Source organism: Merops nubicus, unplaced genomic scaffold (genome assembly GCF_000691845.1).
Source record: "Merops nubicus isolate BGI_N331 unplaced genomic scaffold, ASM69184v1 scaffold16551, whole genome shotgun sequence".
NCBI lineage: Eukaryota > Metazoa > Chordata > Aves > Coraciiformes > Meropidae > Merops > Merops nubicus.
In genome coordinates, this window is record NW_008587751.1 from 29,609 (window position 1) to 45,851 (window position 16,243).

General features: G+C 50.6%; 2 protein-coding genes across 2 annotated transcripts; one reads left to right on the top strand and one right to left on the bottom strand.

Moving 5' to 3' along the window:
- The first annotated feature begins 1,925 nt into the window (after nt 1-1,925).
- Nucleotides 1,926-12,050, top strand: LOC103781339 (vitamin D3 hydroxylase-associated protein-like). The gene is made up of 15 exons (XM_008949053.1): nt 1,926-2,135; nt 3,496-3,609; nt 3,934-4,077; nt 5,037-5,170; nt 5,785-5,991; nt 6,886-6,926; nt 7,144-7,268; nt 7,911-8,036; nt 8,854-8,951; nt 9,118-9,217; nt 10,064-10,107; nt 10,554-10,593; nt 10,671-10,779; nt 11,128-11,273; nt 11,925-12,050. Exons 1-15 carry the CDS (start codon nt 1,926-1,928, stop codon nt 12,048-12,050), a joined length of 1,764 nt encoding a protein of 587 aa, XP_008947301.1.
- Nucleotides 12,051-13,074: 1,024 nt separating this feature from the next.
- Nucleotides 13,075-16,184, bottom strand: NSUN4 (NOP2/Sun domain family, member 4; the record flags this gene model as incomplete). Its single annotated transcript, XM_008949055.1, has 5 exons — nt 13,075-13,498; nt 14,283-14,407; nt 15,116-15,270; nt 15,440-15,594; nt 15,757-16,184. Coding segments are annotated over 5 exons (1,137 nt in total), but the record flags the coding sequence as incomplete, so codon positions are not given.
- Between the last annotated feature and the right edge of the window lie 59 nt (nt 16,185-16,243).

Below are 16,243 nucleotides of genomic sequence, written 5' to 3' on the forward strand. Positions count from 1 at the left end.
TCTGTGGCAGGGACTCTAATTTCATATGGCTCTTGGAGTACCTCAGCAGGTCTACTCAGAAGATACAAAACAGGTGTGGATTTTAAAATCATCCCAGTCCTGAGGGTGGATTCACCTTTCACTCCCTCCAGTCACTCCTCACTGCCTGTGTCCCTGCTGCAGACTGTGGCGGGAGCTGTGGGGCTGCACATGGCCCTGTGGTGGCAGGAGGACCCTCACCTTACTTCCATTCATGAAGGAGTGGACACATTGATAGGAAAAGGAGCTTCTTCAGCAGAATTCGGCCACCTGGAAATGCAGCTGTGCCTGCTGAGAAACCTGCCCCTTGAAGCACCAGATCAGTCCGGATACAGCTGCCTCTGTCTCTGCTAAACATTCGCTGGGTGTCTAAAGGGCAGGATCAGGGCACAGCTCCCAGTGCCCAAGAAGATGTCAGAAGCCAATGCCCCGACAATTGCCAGCACCAGGAGAAAAACCTCCCCACCTGCTCAGCCCACCAGAGAGGCCATGTTGCTAGCACACAGGCAAAGAGGCCACCTCTGCCTCAGGAAGCCTTTGCAGGGGTTCCCGAAGGCTGGGAGAGGGTTGGGTGTTGCTGTGTTGACCCTGTTCACGTGAGCCTTCTCGAGGGACCTGCTGCAGCCACCACCATGGGACAGGAGCAGGAGCTGGCTGGGCTGCAAGCATGTCCCCATACCACTGCTCTTGTAAAGCCAGCAGTGCCTTGGCTGAGGAAGCCTCCTCCAAGCTTAATTTGTTACCACACAGCTAACTGCTGTCTGCTCCAAACTGTTTCTTGGAGGATGCCCAGAGTCCTTCATAAATTTCCCCAGTTAAGAACAAGGAGAAGAACACTCCCTACTGAGATAAATTGTTACAGAAGACAACAGTGAACTCCTATTACCGCTAAGAATGGGCATGACAATGGATGAAAAATCAAGCATTAGAGGACTACCGAACCCTGATGGGAGAAGACTCTTCACCTTCCTTTCCATATCCAGTCCTAAACTCTGCTGGAGCAAGATCAGGTTCTGGGCTTCTGGTCATCAGCTGCAACCTTCCAGTTTTGTAATGCACCATCTATCTGCCCCAAAACCTTTTCCAAGGACTACCCACCATCCAAAACCAGTAGAGAAGATCACAGAAAGACCATGATATTTGTTCTGGGGCTGATGTTGGCTGGGTTGTTGCTTTCATATCAGTGCATCGTTCTTGTATGCTTGTAGTGAGAGGCATCTGTGCTGAAAAGACCTCAGACACTAGCTGTCCCAATGTCTGTTGGAAATAGTTTGCTTCTGGCTTGCAACCCTGTGGGATTTTCCACTCCTAAGGCAATAGCAGCATGCTCTGTCATGGGGTGAAACAGCCTCTCCTTCTGGTGGATGCAGACATCATGGCAATGCTGAAACCTATCCCACAGGCCTGAAACAGCCTGTGGCCACCGTGATGGGCTAAGGGACTGTGTGAGCCAGTGGGTACCCCACAGCTACGCATCTTCTTGTCATACCGTTCCCCATCCCGGGCAGGTAAGTCTGATTTCAAGTTGGTTTTTCACCCTTCTCCCACTGTCCTCTCAGGCTACCCAGGAAATAGGAGAGCAGCTATTACCTTGCTTCTTTTGTTCAGCTGATCCCACAGCTCTTCCTCCCCAGTGCAGAATTTTCCACAGTCCAGAAAGCTCCTATAAACCAAACACCCCAAGGTTCACTGGCCAGACTTCTCCTTTTCCATTTCCTGGTCAATCATTCTCCACTGCATGCTCCAGTGAAGCCAGATTTGCAGGGGTCAGCTTTGGACTGACAAATTATTCGCTGACCCAAGGTAGTGGTGCTGGTAGGGGGCACAGGTCTGGGGAGGTAGGAAGGTCTCCTGTTCCTGCCTTACTTTTTCTTCTCACTCCATTCCCAGAGACCAGCAGGCCACACATGATCCAGCAACATCTGAGACAGCTCCTACCAGAGAGGGAGGTGGAACCTTCTGCTGCTGTCGCTCTGCTCTGTGGCTCGGCAGCAGCCGTGGTGGTCTGGAAATGGCTGGGCAAGAGGCAAATTCAGAAGAAGATGGAAGAGGCTCAGAGAACCCGGGACGAGGGTGTGAAGAAAATGGCAAAGGCTGTCCAGCAGTTCAGGGAGCAGGTAACCTGTTCTTCTGGGGGCTCTGAGTCCCACTGGGGTGTCTGCTGATGTTGTTCTTCAGCTCCTCCTTCCAGCTCATGCCTCCATAGCTTTTTTAATGTGGAGCCTAGGGGATATGTGCCAGCAGCCCTCAACAAGAGGAAAGGGAAAGGCTGCCTTGAGAGGAAGGGAGATCACTGCTCTCTTCATGCTGGATGAGATGCAGTGGGAGTCTACAGCCAGGGCGATGTGAATTACTCCCTGGGAAGAGGGTTTGGACCACACAGGTAATGAAGCACTGGACCTTCAGTCCAAATCCCAGTTCTTTTGGCATCTAGAATTGCCTCTTGTCCCTCTGGGTGGAAGTAAGAAAGCTTTTTCCTCTGCCTGACTCTAAGTTTACACATCTGTCTACACCCCTATGCCTTTGTCTCTAAAACCTGTCTTCTGGAAGGCTCTTGAAGAGTTTTCAAAAGAGCTTTCACTAGGGTTCCGAGCAAGTGAAACCTCCTGGCTCAGAAGACATTTGGCCTGACTTAACACTAATGAGGCACAAGGCATTCAATGTCCCCTGGGAGCAAACTTGGGGACAAATGAGGCAGGCACCCAGCCAGCACGGACAAGGCCCTGAATTCCTCCTGCAACAACGATTTCTAACTACCATTCCTTCCTGCTCCATTCACTTATGAGGACATACTGGTCAAACCAGCTCATACTTACACAGGTAACGTACCTGGAGATAAAGCATATCAGCTACAAGTGGTACACATCTGCACAACCTGTTTTCTTATATCATTTTTATAAATATATATTTAAAACCTTAAAAAAAGCTGGTGGCACTAAGAACTGACAGTCTTCTTCACATGAGTAGACCTCACCCAGGTGTGTCCCTTTTGACTTCTTTGCAGTTTGCTCAGTTGGAGCTAGCAGCTGTTTGTCCTCAGCCTGGGCTGACCCACACTGCCTAGACCCCTTCTGAGGGGTGAAGGGCCACCTGGAGACTTGTGTGTAAGGATTTTAGTACTTTCTGCCCAGGCTGCTGTTTGCTCAGCTGAGATTACCTCTTGGTCAGTGGGTAAGTCCCACAGTGCCAGGAGAAAGGCTCTGATGTGAGGCATTGCCTTGTCCTCTGCTGCAACAGATGCATGAAGTTCTTCTACACCTTCAGAGATTGGTGGGTTCCTGTGTTTGCATCATGTTCATGACATCCCAAATCAGGATGAAACACTTAGCAGCTCAAGGTCTGAACCCCCATATACAGGGTCTGCTTGTCCAGCAACTTCTGTTGACAATGTTGGCAAAACATAAGAGGCTTATTCCCTCTGAGCCAAATGGTAACTCTAGCTGCTGTCCTCACATCCCATTCTTCTTCCTCTTGCAGGTCCCCAGTGTCCAGACAAATGCCATCCTATCCCTGCCTCTTCTGGAACTCACTGAGAGACTGCAGGAAGGGTCTCTGTCCCCTAAGACTGTCCTCTACACCTACTTAGAGAAGGTGAGGGCCTGTCCACAGTGTGGTAAGCAAATAAAACACTTAGGTTCTCCACGGCATGGTGTGTGGGCTGGTGGCTGAGACATCTTGTTGGAGCCGATGATTATGACAAGTTTTTAATACAGAGAGCTATGAAAAGACAGGGATCTCTGTCTCCTGGGTCAGCCCCATCACTGGACAGTCCTTTGAGATGACTTCAGCTGGGATGCTCTGGGGAGGGGGTTACTACTCATGCCAAACCACTGGTTTTGAGGATCTGGGTAGCTACTGAATGCTGCAGCAATGCTGTTCTTAACTAACACCTATTCCTCCATGTGTCTGGCAAAGGCCCTGGAAGTGACCCAGCAGACAAACTGCTTGCGACACTTTATCCCAGAGTGTGAGGAGCAGCTCCAGGAAATACAACGGCAGAAGGAGAAAGGGCTGCTCTATGGCATTCCCGTCAGCATCAAGGATCACATCGGCCACAAGGTGCTTCCCTTTGTGCCTGTGAAGTGTCCTGTTGTGAGCCGAGCTGGGCGGTGAAGTGGTGAGACACAGAGAATGGGGAAGGGGCCCTATCCCTCCCAGCTTACACCACAGGAAGCCTGGCTGGGTCCGAGGCTGTGGCTTCACATCTCATCGCAGCTGCAACCCTGGCAGTTAGAAACCTACATCAGCAAAAAAACCAAGGGGTGAATAGTTACACATCCAAATGATTTCTCCTGTGATATGTGAGACAGCACAGGCTGGGCTACATGGTTGCTTTGGCCATAACTCAGACGTCTACTCAGAGTTTTGCAGTATCAGGGATAAGAAAATGGCTCAGCTTCTAGAAAGTCATTAGTAGCAGCAACCGTTAACCTCGAATCCCAGTTGGGCTGTAGCTTGGCCACTGAGCCCCTTAGCAAAGAGCCTGTGCCTGAGACACACCAGGGACCCCCTCAGAGACAAGCCCTGGTGAGGACTGGTCATGCACTCCTGAGCCGAATTTGTTGGGCAGTCTCCTCTACATTGACTTACCAACATGGATAAGAAAGCTCTAAGCCCAAAGCAAGCCACAAACACCAAGGCAAACTGTAAAAGGGTCACACTGTGTTTCCCTGGGATGTGTAACCCATCCCTGAACACACACTGGTGGCTTCACTTGGGCAGCAGGACTTGGGTTTGATCCTAAACTAGTGCACCTAAGGAGATGCATCTTGGTCAGGGGAGAAACATAGGAAAGAGCAAGGACAGCTTCAGGAGAAGCCTTAACCCTGTAAGTAGCTGGCAGCCCTCTGCCAAGGATGGGAGGAGAGGGATTCCTTGACCCTTCATGCAAGGGCTTGCATGGGAATGGGTTGGTATCCACTACCTCATGTTACCCCCAGCTAAGGGGACAACAGATCATCCTTCTAAAACTATGGGGGAGCTGTGCTGACCGTGTGCATTATTGCTTCTCTCTGCAGGGGCAACTGTCGACCTGTGGGCTTGTGCAATGCCTGGACACTCTGGTGCAGGAGGACAGTGTCCTAGTGAAGGTTCTGAAGAAACAGGGGGCCATCCCATTTGCTATGACCAACGTGCCGCAATCCCTCTTCAAGTAACATACACCATTAGAAAGCTTTCCTCTGGTTGTGCTCCTGAAGCTAAAACCCAGCCTGTAGGTCCTGAGACAGGCTCCTTCCTGTCTCCTGAGATGTTGCCTGGAGGAATCCCTCTTCGATCAGCTGCCAACAATCTCAGCTCAACTGAAAAGAGCTTTCAGATAAGGCTAAGAGGAAAAGAGCTATCATAGAATCATTAAGGTTGGAAAAGACCTCCAAGATCATAAAGTCCAACCGTCAACCCAACACTTCCATAACCACTAAACCATGTCCTGAAGTACCACATCTACAAGTTTTATTAACACCTCCAGGGATGGTGACTCTGCCACCATTCTGGGCAGCCTGTACCTCACTCCTTTCCGTAAAGAAATTCTTCTTAATATCCAATCTAAACCTCTCCTGGTGCAACTTAAACTCATAATAGAAACCAAGCGCTCTTGTGCATGGGAGGGAGAGCAGAGGCTCATGGAAATGAGCTGTGTCCCGAGGGATTTACAGCATGGAAGGATGGGGTTGGCTAGGCCACATAAGCTCGCTGCAAGAGACAGCAAACAAACTGAGGGCATTAGGCTCTTCCTGACAGTCCACTTGCTGGTTTTCTTCTCCTCAGCTATGACTGCAGCAATCCCATCTTTGGCCAGACCTTGAACCCCTTCAACCACCAGAAGAGCCCCGGGGGCTCCTCGGGAGGGGAGGGAGCTCTGATTGCAGGAGGAGGCTCCATCCTGGGCATCGGTTCCGACATCGGCGGCAGCATCCGCCTGCCGTCCAGCTTCTGCGGGCTCTGCGGGCTCAAACCCACAGCCCAAAGGCTCAGGTGGGTGCTGGGGTCTGCTCTTCCCACCTTGTGGGGAGCCTGACAAGTGTCATACTCAGCAGAGGGGCCAAGGTACTCAGCAAGTATTTGCAGAGGGGGAAGAGAGGACAGTTTCTTCAAGGCTGGCCTGCTTTGCTCAAAACCCCTCCCAGGAAGCTGCATTGTTGGGTTTTGTGGGGAAGCAGCCATGTTCTCACTGTAATCTGCCCTGCAGTTAAAAGGAAAAGGGGGCTGAAGTGGTTAAACAGTGCCAAAATGGAACAAATATCATAAAGTCACAGAATGTCTGGACTGGAAGGGACCTCCAAAGGTCATCTAGTCCAAACCCTCCCCCCCATAAGCAGGGATATCTCCAACTAGGTCAAGCTACTCAGAGCTTCATCTAGCCTGATCTTGAATGTCTCCAGGGATGGGGCCTCCATCACCTGTCTGGGCAACCTATTCCAGTGGTCCATCAGCATCACATTGAAGAACGTTTTCCTAATGTCTAGTCTAAATCTACCCATTTCTAGCTTAAAGCCATTACCCCTCGTCCTGTCACTCCAAATCCTTGTGAATAGTCCCTCCCCTGCTTTCTTGTAGGCCCCGTTCAGGTACTGGAAGGTTGTTATAAGGTCCCCCTGGAGCCTCATCTTCTCTAGATTTGTTGGGGTTTAAGTTTGGGTGTGTTTTTTTTTTGTTGTTGTTTTGTTTTGTTTTGGTTTTTTTTGGGTTTTTTTGTTTTTTTTTTTCATTTTGACCAAACTTTTGTTTCACATGACTCAAATCAAACACTTCTCATAATTTCCTTCTGTTTTTCATCCTGAACTGCAGCCTCCACTACGCTATTCAAACATATCAGGAGTATCTCACCACTACTGAAATGACAACAAGCTTCTTTTTATTTTGCCACAGCCTGTCTGGAGTGACTGGTCCAGTCAGCGGGATCCTGGCAGGTACAGGAATGTTTAATTGCTTAATTAATTAATATGCTGTGAAGAGTCTTATGTTCTCCTCTAGGCATGAGGGGAGTCTGAGACAACCAAGATCTGTCCAAAGTCCACCTAAAACACCCCACCTAATTGCCTGATCATCCCTTGCAGCCAGCGTGGTAGGTCAGCGCTTGGTGCATCTCTTTGCTTGACATGGACGTTTGCTCTTGTCCCACTCCAGTTCCCTGTGCACTGGGACCAATGGCAAGGGACGTGGACAGCCTGGTGTTGTGCATGAAGGCACTGCTCTGCCAGGAGATGTTCTGGCTGGACCCCACCGTGCCACCCATCCCCTTTGATGAGGAGGTGAGTCCTTAGGTCAGCAAGCCCTGGTTCTTTCAGCAATGCTGCACACTCAACATATACATTCTTTAAGGGTCCAGTTATCTTACAGTACTGTTTTCCAGTAACTTGTTAGCTCTCTTTGAGGGCACAGCTCATATTTATTAGGGGAAAAAAGGATTAATGAGAAGTAATCCTTTCTGTCTTCTCAGCTGGTGTGTAGCTTATCAGATTGAGAGACCCTAAAAAAGAGTGAGGAAGAAGGCAACACTAGAAGCAAAAAGCTGGAGAACATAGGGGAAGAGGAGACAGGATCAGAAACTCCTGTAGCAAATATCTTGATTGAAGGAGGATGTTTCCATCCCCTCTGCAGCAGACAAACTTCAGGAGGTTTTTTCACCTCCATCTTTGGTAGCAGTGGTTGAATCTCTTGGTCTTGAGTGGCTATGCTCTATCTGAAGGGACGGATGAAGGGAAGGATGGAGAAAAAGGCAGGAGTGGACAGTAGGAAGGGATAAACTATGGAATCTATAAGCAGCAAACCACAAAATTACTTACTCCTTAACATCTGGATCTTTTTTTCCTCTTCTGCAGCAGGCTTCAGCCCAGGGGGCAGTTCTGCCCCCATCAGGTCTGGCAATGGTAACTGGTGTCCCTTTGCTCCAGGTGTACTCCAGCTCTGCTCCCCTGCGGGTCGGGTACTACGACACGGACGGGTACTTCCCGCTGCCCCCCTGCATGCGGCGGGCGGTGCAGGAAACCCGCGGGGCTCTGCAGGTGGCCGGGCACAAGGTGAGCACCACCACCCCACACTCTGCTCCCTGAGCTGTGCCCAGCTTTGCTCCTCACTGCTGAAATCACCCTTCAGGAAACAGACATAGCCCCCAAGAACAGCTGGGGGATGAACGACCTGTGGGAGATAGGAGATTAAGTGACTACAGCCACGTACCCGACGCAGACATGTGCCCACCCTGTGCACCAGTGCATCTCATGGAGAAGCAGCACTAGTGACTGGCAAGCTTGTACCTTCCAGGGGCACGGGTGGAAGTAACCCATCTCTGATCCGGTGGCTGTGGTCCACAGAAGACAGCAGCATCCATAAAGTGCTGCATTTGACCCTGGAAGGCTGCCCCAGCATTTTCTAGGTCTGTTGTTCCCCAGCAAGGCTCTGAGAGGTGCTTTTACACTTCCACCCCAGAGTCCATGGAGACTTTGTTCTTCCTGGACCACTGAAGGAAAAGAACTGTGGGACATTGGATGGGAAACACCTTTCTCTCCCTGTGGAGAGTAGCGCTCTTCATAGCAAACTGAGTCCTTATCTGAGAGATGATTCTGCTGTGATAGGTGGGAAACTGGTGCAGTTTCTGGCTCAGTGACTGCCTGGAGCAGACACAGCCCTGACAAAATCTCAGAGCTGAGCCAAACAGCAGTCAGGGAGGAATGATCCCATGGGGACACGCCCAGGCTGGTAAATGGTTGAAATGGGGCCTCCATTGCTATGTGGAACTTCAGGAGATGCTGCTCTTCTGCCTTTGAAGTATATCCACATCTGGGCCTTGGAAATTATTCACATCCCCAGGCTGCCACATAATCTTGTGTTCTGGTGCAGCTGGTGCCCTTTTCTCCACCTCGGATCCACTACGTCATGACTGAGCTGTTTTTGAAGACCTTTTTTGCTGATGGAGGTCGTGCTTGGCTGGACGTGTTGTAAGTAGAAGCCCTCTGGCAGGAGTGTTGTAAAACACCTCCACACTCATGAGCACAACACACAGGCAAAACAAGCTCGTCTCTCCCACCCCAAACAGGAGGCATTCAGGTTTCTGAGAAAGGACAAACAGATTCTCTGTTGTGATCCCCTCCTTTTGTCTTTCAGCACAGGAGATATTGTAGATCCAGGCTTGCAACCACAGGTGAATTGCTGCAAGATCCCGAGGCTGGTAAAGAAGCTGCTGGCTCTGATCCTTAAACCTCTGGTGAGTCCCTGGCCTCAGGCTCATAGCAGAGGAGTGTCATCAAGGTCTTGAGGTGCTTAAAAGCATGATGGTACCAAGAGACACCTTTAACTAGAAACACTGGGATTTCGGGCCAAGGCACATGCTATCACTTTGGGACGTCTTTTCTAGACCCCTGCTGGGATTCGTCCAGTCCAAAGGGAAATGAGAGAAGGACAAACCAAGAGTTGTAAAAGATGAATACAGAGCCCACAGCAAGTAGTTCTTCAAACGCTAGACTTAGCAGTGCTGTTTCCTATAGTTTCATCCATTGGGATTACTGCAGCAGAGGGACTCAAGTTTGAAGCTTTATCCCTGTGTTGGAGACCTCCCAAAGATCACGCTTTTGTGAAGACTCCTGGTGATCAGTAGGGTCTGGCCCTAACTGCAGCCCTTTCATCAGATGAGCATCCTTTTGCAGGGCTTCTCTCCTCTACCCTCCATTTTCTCTGCTTCTCTGTACAGCTGGGTTGTTCTCAGCTGACAGGATCAAAGAGATAGCAGTGAGTGGGAGGCATTATCAGTGTGAGATAGCAAGCTAAAAAATGTTTGATTTATCAAAAATAATGAAAGGTGACTTGGTTTAAGCCAATGCATTCCTCTGTGAGCAGGAAATATTGGGGTGTAAGAACAAATTTGGAACCAACAACCAGGAATTGGAAGCAAAGTAAATTCAGAACCATGAGGAGCATTTTTAATCATCGTCATTCACCCTCAGTGCAGCATCCCTAGGGATGGAGGTGGGATGGGACCAGGGATTTCCCAGGGGGGCACAAGTTACTGCACCCCCGATGTCATGTTCCTGGCAGTAACATCTTGCCTTTCCAGTTCCCCCGCTTGGCTGACTACCTGAGTGCCTTAGCTGGAATGAGGTAAGATGGCATCATCCCCAGGGATATCCCTGAAAATGAATGATACCTTCTCCTCTAAATGTCTGGGGTGGGGGGAACCAGATTCACGACAGGCTCTGACCTGCTCTCTGCAGGGGCTGTCGCTTCGCTCTGGACGTGGCCTCAGCCTTCATGAACACACCTCCCCAGTGTCACACTGCCCCAGTGCTACCCTGAAAGAATGGAAGGACTTGGATGGATAAGGTCGTACAGGACCTGTGGCAGGGATGAGTACTAAATCCAGGCTCACAAGAGAAGCCTTCTCTACCACTTCCAGACATTCGTTGCTTTACCAAATGCCAAAGGAAACTTTAGACACATTGTGAAAGATGTATTAAGTAAATGCTAAAATCACTGGGGCTTATCAACCTGCAGCAATTCCTCCTCCTTTAAAAGCTTAAAAATGTTGCTGTAATTTCCACTTGCAGGTCAGTGAAGGAGATGTGGAATCATCACCATCAAATAGAGGTATGTTCTGAGGACTTTTCTCTCTGGCATCACGCTACCAGCTGAGGCTTTATGGCATCTCCCCTCTCCTCCCCAAGGCGTACCGCACCGAGTTCATTGCCCAGTGGAGGGAGCTGCGGCTCGACGCTGTGCTGTGCCCTGTCCTAGGGCCTGCCTTCACCACGCGATACCCTGGGAAGCTCCTCAGTAAGTGTAGCCTGGAACCCTCCCAGGCGGGCAGAGGACCACCGTGGTTGCAACTGGACATAAACAGCCACTTACCATGGAGCTTCAGCACCCACCTAAGCATTTTATGGGCATTAGGAAGGAAAAGTAACTACCATAAAGCTACCTGAGCAGATGGAGACAGACACATGAAGTTATCTGACAGCAGTTGTTTCTTGCAGTAGAACCTGGGCTTACAGATGACTAGCTCTGTTCAATCTCTCCTCCTAGCAGCAGCTGGTTCTCAGGGGCTCCAGTGAATGTATAATGTGTAAGTTTGAAAGAAGACAGGAGGCTGTAACTATCTGCATTCTCCTCTGTTTCTCTCAGCTGCCATCTCCTCCACGATGCTGTACAATGTCTTGAACTTCCCCGCGGGGGTTGTACCTGTCAGCACGGTGACAGAAGCTGATGAGGAAGAGCTAAAGCTTTACCACGGATATTGTGATGACCCCTGGGACCGGATGCTGAAACAGGTATGTGACATGGAAAGTGGTGAAGCAGAGACGACTGACAGATGTTCAAGTAATAGTTTCACTGAAATCTGGGGCACTTAAATGTCTCCATCAACATGAGCACATTGCACCTCTTCTTTATATACCCCTTGCAAATCTCTTTTCTCCCAAGCCCCCAAAAGCTTAAGCCACTAAGCTTTGAGAGGACTGGGGGAGCACCCTCAGGCTGGATGATAAGCTGGAACCAGAAAATGGCCATGCAGCAAGTTTTCTCTGAGTAGGTGCTTGTGACAGTGACAGCCCACAGCACTGCACTTTCCTGCTGTTCCATGACGCCTTCACCAGGCCAGGCTGTCAGCAGAGCACGGATCAGGAATGAGGATGCTGAAGGAAAAGGGATCTGGCTGCAAGACTCCTCAATGCAGAGTTGGCTGGGGAGGGGGTGTGTGGGTGTCTTAAAAAACACTGCCCAAGATTTATCAGCCACTTCTATCACAAGAACAGCAAGAGCCATCCCTCTGCCCCAGTGCACTAACACTGCTTGAAGAGCAGGGCTCAGCCTCCAACCTCCCCACCCCCCAAGACGAGCCCCGTGCCTAAACCAAGTTTCCAAAAGCTTCTGGAGGTCTTGAGCCCCCAGGTAACCCCTCACCACTTGCGCCCCCGCTGCAGGCCGTGGCAGGAGGTGTGGGGCTGCCCGTGGCCGTGCAGTGCGTGGCCCTGCCGTGGCAGGAGGAGCTGTGCCTCCGGCTGATGAAGGAGGTGGAGACCCTCAGGCGGGAGAAGAAAGCGGCATAGCCTCCACGGTCCCAGCAGGGCCAGAGGCGAGGAGAAGGGGACAGCGCCGCACGACCTCTCCTCTGCAACAGGCACTGCAGAGATCACACCGAGGAGGGAAGGAGGAAGGAAAAGCCTTTTCCTGACCCCTCTCCTTGCCAATAAACACGGATCCTGGAAGGAACCAAGATGCAATGGACTTAAGGACTGGCTTAAGCTGGGTTCATGAACTATGAACTGCACCTTCCTGGAAGGATGGATGGATATGGATGGGGGTTCACCCTCATTTCCATCACTCTTGCAGAAGCAGGGTGATGCTGAGAGAAAAGGATCACAAAAGTTCAATAGTATTTTCTTGCTGGCACTGGAGTACCTTCATATAGAGGTAACCATGGACTGCCCTGTAAGGAATAAAGCCACATCTAGCCTCCCCATCACTGTATTTTGCTCACAAAAATAAAAATGTAGCTATTAAGCAACTCTTCCTGTAAATTCCAGTAATCCCTCACTGATGGCTATGATTATATGAATGCAGTTATTAGTCAGAATCACACAAAAACTTTCCCACTGGACATTAAATGGCATCTAGCATGGGAGTGTTCACACCTTCCCTCTCAACCACAGCTTTCTCACCTGTGAGGGAAAGAAACAGTCACTGGCCTCTCCACAGCATCAAGCTCTTTCCAGCACCAGCTCTTGAGCAGCCCAAGCACATTTCTAACCTCACAGGGGGGACGTTCTCAGGGAACCTCTTATTTCAGAACCTCAGGCTGCTCTTCCTGAAACTAGGAGATAAGCAGAGACAGATGCAACGCAGTTATGCAGATGGTGACATCTGTGACAGAAAGGCTAAGACTCCCAGATGGTGTTTGCTAACCCAAACCTGCTGATGAAGCACTCAGACAAGAAGAAAAGAGCAGCATCAACACAGGGCCATTTACCCCACCCCAAGACAGAAGGATAAATCGCTTCCTCTGATAAGACCTCTCCCTCTTTCCTAGATTAAACACCTCAGTCTCAGATAAATACTCAGGAGACTCCACATCAGGTCCTTCTCGTTTATTCTCTAAGTCTGCAGTAAAAAGGCAGGTTCCCTTTGGGACATTTTAAAAAGAAAAATAAATACAAAGCGCTTTTGCCTTCCCTGGAAATTTGGGGTATTTCCTGACAGCCATCAGACAGTCTGTCGCCCCTTCTATGTCCGACGTAGTTTGCAGAAATACAGAGGCCCAAAGTTGGCTGTGAGGTGAGGCAGAACAAGCTCCCCTAGCCGGCAATCCGAGGAGAAGGAAAACGTGTCCTGGAAGAGGGTGCGAAAGTGGCTCAAGTCCTCCACGTGGATACTGATGTTAAACTGGGTCTCTGCAATTTCTACTGCTCTCTCAATCACGTGCTCGTTCTGCAGCGGGGAGAGAGAGCACGTAGAATACACAACACTTCCTCCTGGCTTGGTAGCGAGGATCCCAGCCCTGTGAGCAAGATGAACACACACACCGTCACAGGAAGAAGAGGACTTCATGGGACATCAGCATTCCCACCCACTGGAAAAGGGAAGCCAGCCTGTAACTCATAGGAGGTGAGAGACAAATCTTGAACTCCATAGGCTCAGCAGTCTCAGTGTCACCACAGCTTGAGAACTGTTTTAGAGTTGGGCAACATGGGTCATATAGATGCTTAGACTGATAAAGCACTAACATGGGAGAGGCACTACTGGGAAGCAGCTGGAAGGAGTAATCCTGCACTCACCTCCAAAGGAAAGGGATAAGAGTATGTACAGGGGAAGAGGCTGTACAGAATGTACAGTACAAGCACTGCCAGGGACTCTCTAATCTGTTTCCTTATTGTCCCAGCTTGCAGTTAGCCCATCCAGCCTTCCCAGCAAAATGGGGTGACAAAGTGCCCCCATGTCCACCCACATGCTGGGAAATGTGGACACTCACTAGTACTCCAGGGCTGACTGTCAGGAACCAGGAGTTCATCACACAAAAGGACAACATTATACCCATCCTGCTCCTTAGATCCTCCTCCCTACCTCCTATGGCTACTGCTGGCAGACAAGAAGAATATTTGATCTGACCAAGAACATTTGCACCTTCTTACACTTATTATGATTTTTTGCCATTCCAGAAAACTACACAGGGTTTCCACTTTGCCAGCTGGGGGACACAAAGCAAAAAGAGTTTTCAATGCTGGCCGTGGAGAGCTACTGCTGTAACATCAACAGCACCAAACCACAGCACCAAGCTCACTCACATCAGCAGCTGCAGCTGCAGCATGGGCAACATCTGACGCTCCTTGGTTCTTCTCTTGTGGAAGATGTTGTTCTCCTCCTCCATAACAGAGTGCCTGTCCGTCGTGCAGGGCACATCCACGAGGACCTGCAGCAGCAGCAGCGGTCCTGTATCAGCTCTAGGCCAATGTAGAGTTCAGCAAGTCTCCTACTGCAGCCTGCCCCTCGTCCAACTCCACCACCCTGGCCACACACCAAGCAGCTCTCAATACCTTGCCCAGATGGTACACCAGCTGCCCAAGGCTCAGGTGTGCACCCACACCAAACCGTAACTTTTCTAGCTGGTTTTGTGTTTCCAGAATGTATGAACAGACACAGAAATGGTGGATAACATCATGCTCTCACTCATGTCCCCATTTAATGTTTCTGCTCTGTGTGTCTTCCTGACAGGTGTCAGGTCACCACCTACAGCTGCAACCACAAACAGACAGAGCTCCTGTACTGACACCTCCTGGAGCAACAAGCCCAGCTCCTGTGACTGTGCTACGCTGAGAAACAAGGATTATCTAATCTTCACATTTAACCCCTTCCAGGGGATGGATTAAAACAGGATTTTTAAGGGGTATTATACAGGTGAATAATACTACCACTCTGGATGCCCATCTGCACCACATCCTACAGGACAGGTACAGCAGGAGGAAATACTGCTCCATATGTGGCTTAGTCTTCTCTTGTTCTCTGCGTTTAAGGCTATGGAAAACTATACAATTATACCAGAGGGTAGGCTGCTGTCTACCTCTGAAACAAGGGGAAGTGAACTAGGTGAGTTTATCTTCAGCAGTTCCAAATCACCTACCTTATGGAAAGTGCCACCTTCCAGCTGTTGCCAGTCCCTTCCATCATAGGATGTGACACTCACAGCTTCTCGGATTTCTTTGGGAATGTAGCTATGCAGAATCTGGTACAGCCTCTTTGTCCGGGAAATGGAGACATCGTTGGCTGCCAGATGCCCTGAGAGGACAAGACAGGCACACCGGGAATGTCACTCTTGCAAAATCACACCCGATTCACAATTCTTATAACCAGAAATGCTGAACGGTCAGACACTAATGGGCACAGCACACTCACTCTTCCAGCCCTGTTTCGCTGATGGGGACAAGGAACACCCACCTCTACTTACCACAAATCCCAGTCTGCAGCAGAGCCAGAGTCTTGCCGCCTGGAGCCGCACAGAGGTCAAGGACAAAGTCGCCTGGCTGCACGTTGAGTGCCAGTACGGGCAGGAGAGATGCAGCATCCAGGAGATAATAGCTCAACAGCCCTAGAGCGTCTGGTCTGGAAATCATCAGTTTGTGTGAAAAACAGCAAATGTGCAAGAGGAAAAGAAAACAGCAGTTGGAAGTGAGAGCGGGGACGTACGGAGGCCGCAGGCGCTCACACACATGCAGCCCCTGTGGCTGGCAACGATGGCCAGTGACTCGCCCCAGGACATCTCACCGTGCAGGGTGAAAGCGCGTGACGTCGCCCCGGGGGAAGGTGTAACACTTGATGTGGGAGCTGATGGGGGCACGAAGCGGTGCTGATGTCTCCACCTGTGCCACTCTCTCTGCCTGCATCGCTGTCCTGCCCTCGCCGGGCACCTCCTGGGACCCGCCTTCCCCTCCCTCCGCTTCCGCTGCGGCGGTGCCCTGCTGCCATTGCTGCACCTTTTGGGGGGCTTGGGAAACAAAATCAGTGGCGCTCAGCAGCTCCAGCTCCTGGGAGACGTCGAGAGCAGAGAAGTTGTTGAGCAGGGCGCCGTACTTCTGCTCGCAGAGCAGGCCGGCGCGGACAGAGGGCCAGCGGCCCTTCAGCTGCAGGCCGTAGGTGCTGTCGAAGTGGTGCAGGGCCAGCCGCGTGGCCGGGATGCGGGGGGCGGAGGCAGCCTTGGGGGGAAAGTACCGGAGACGTTAAAAGACAAAATACCTCAATAGCCCAGCACCCC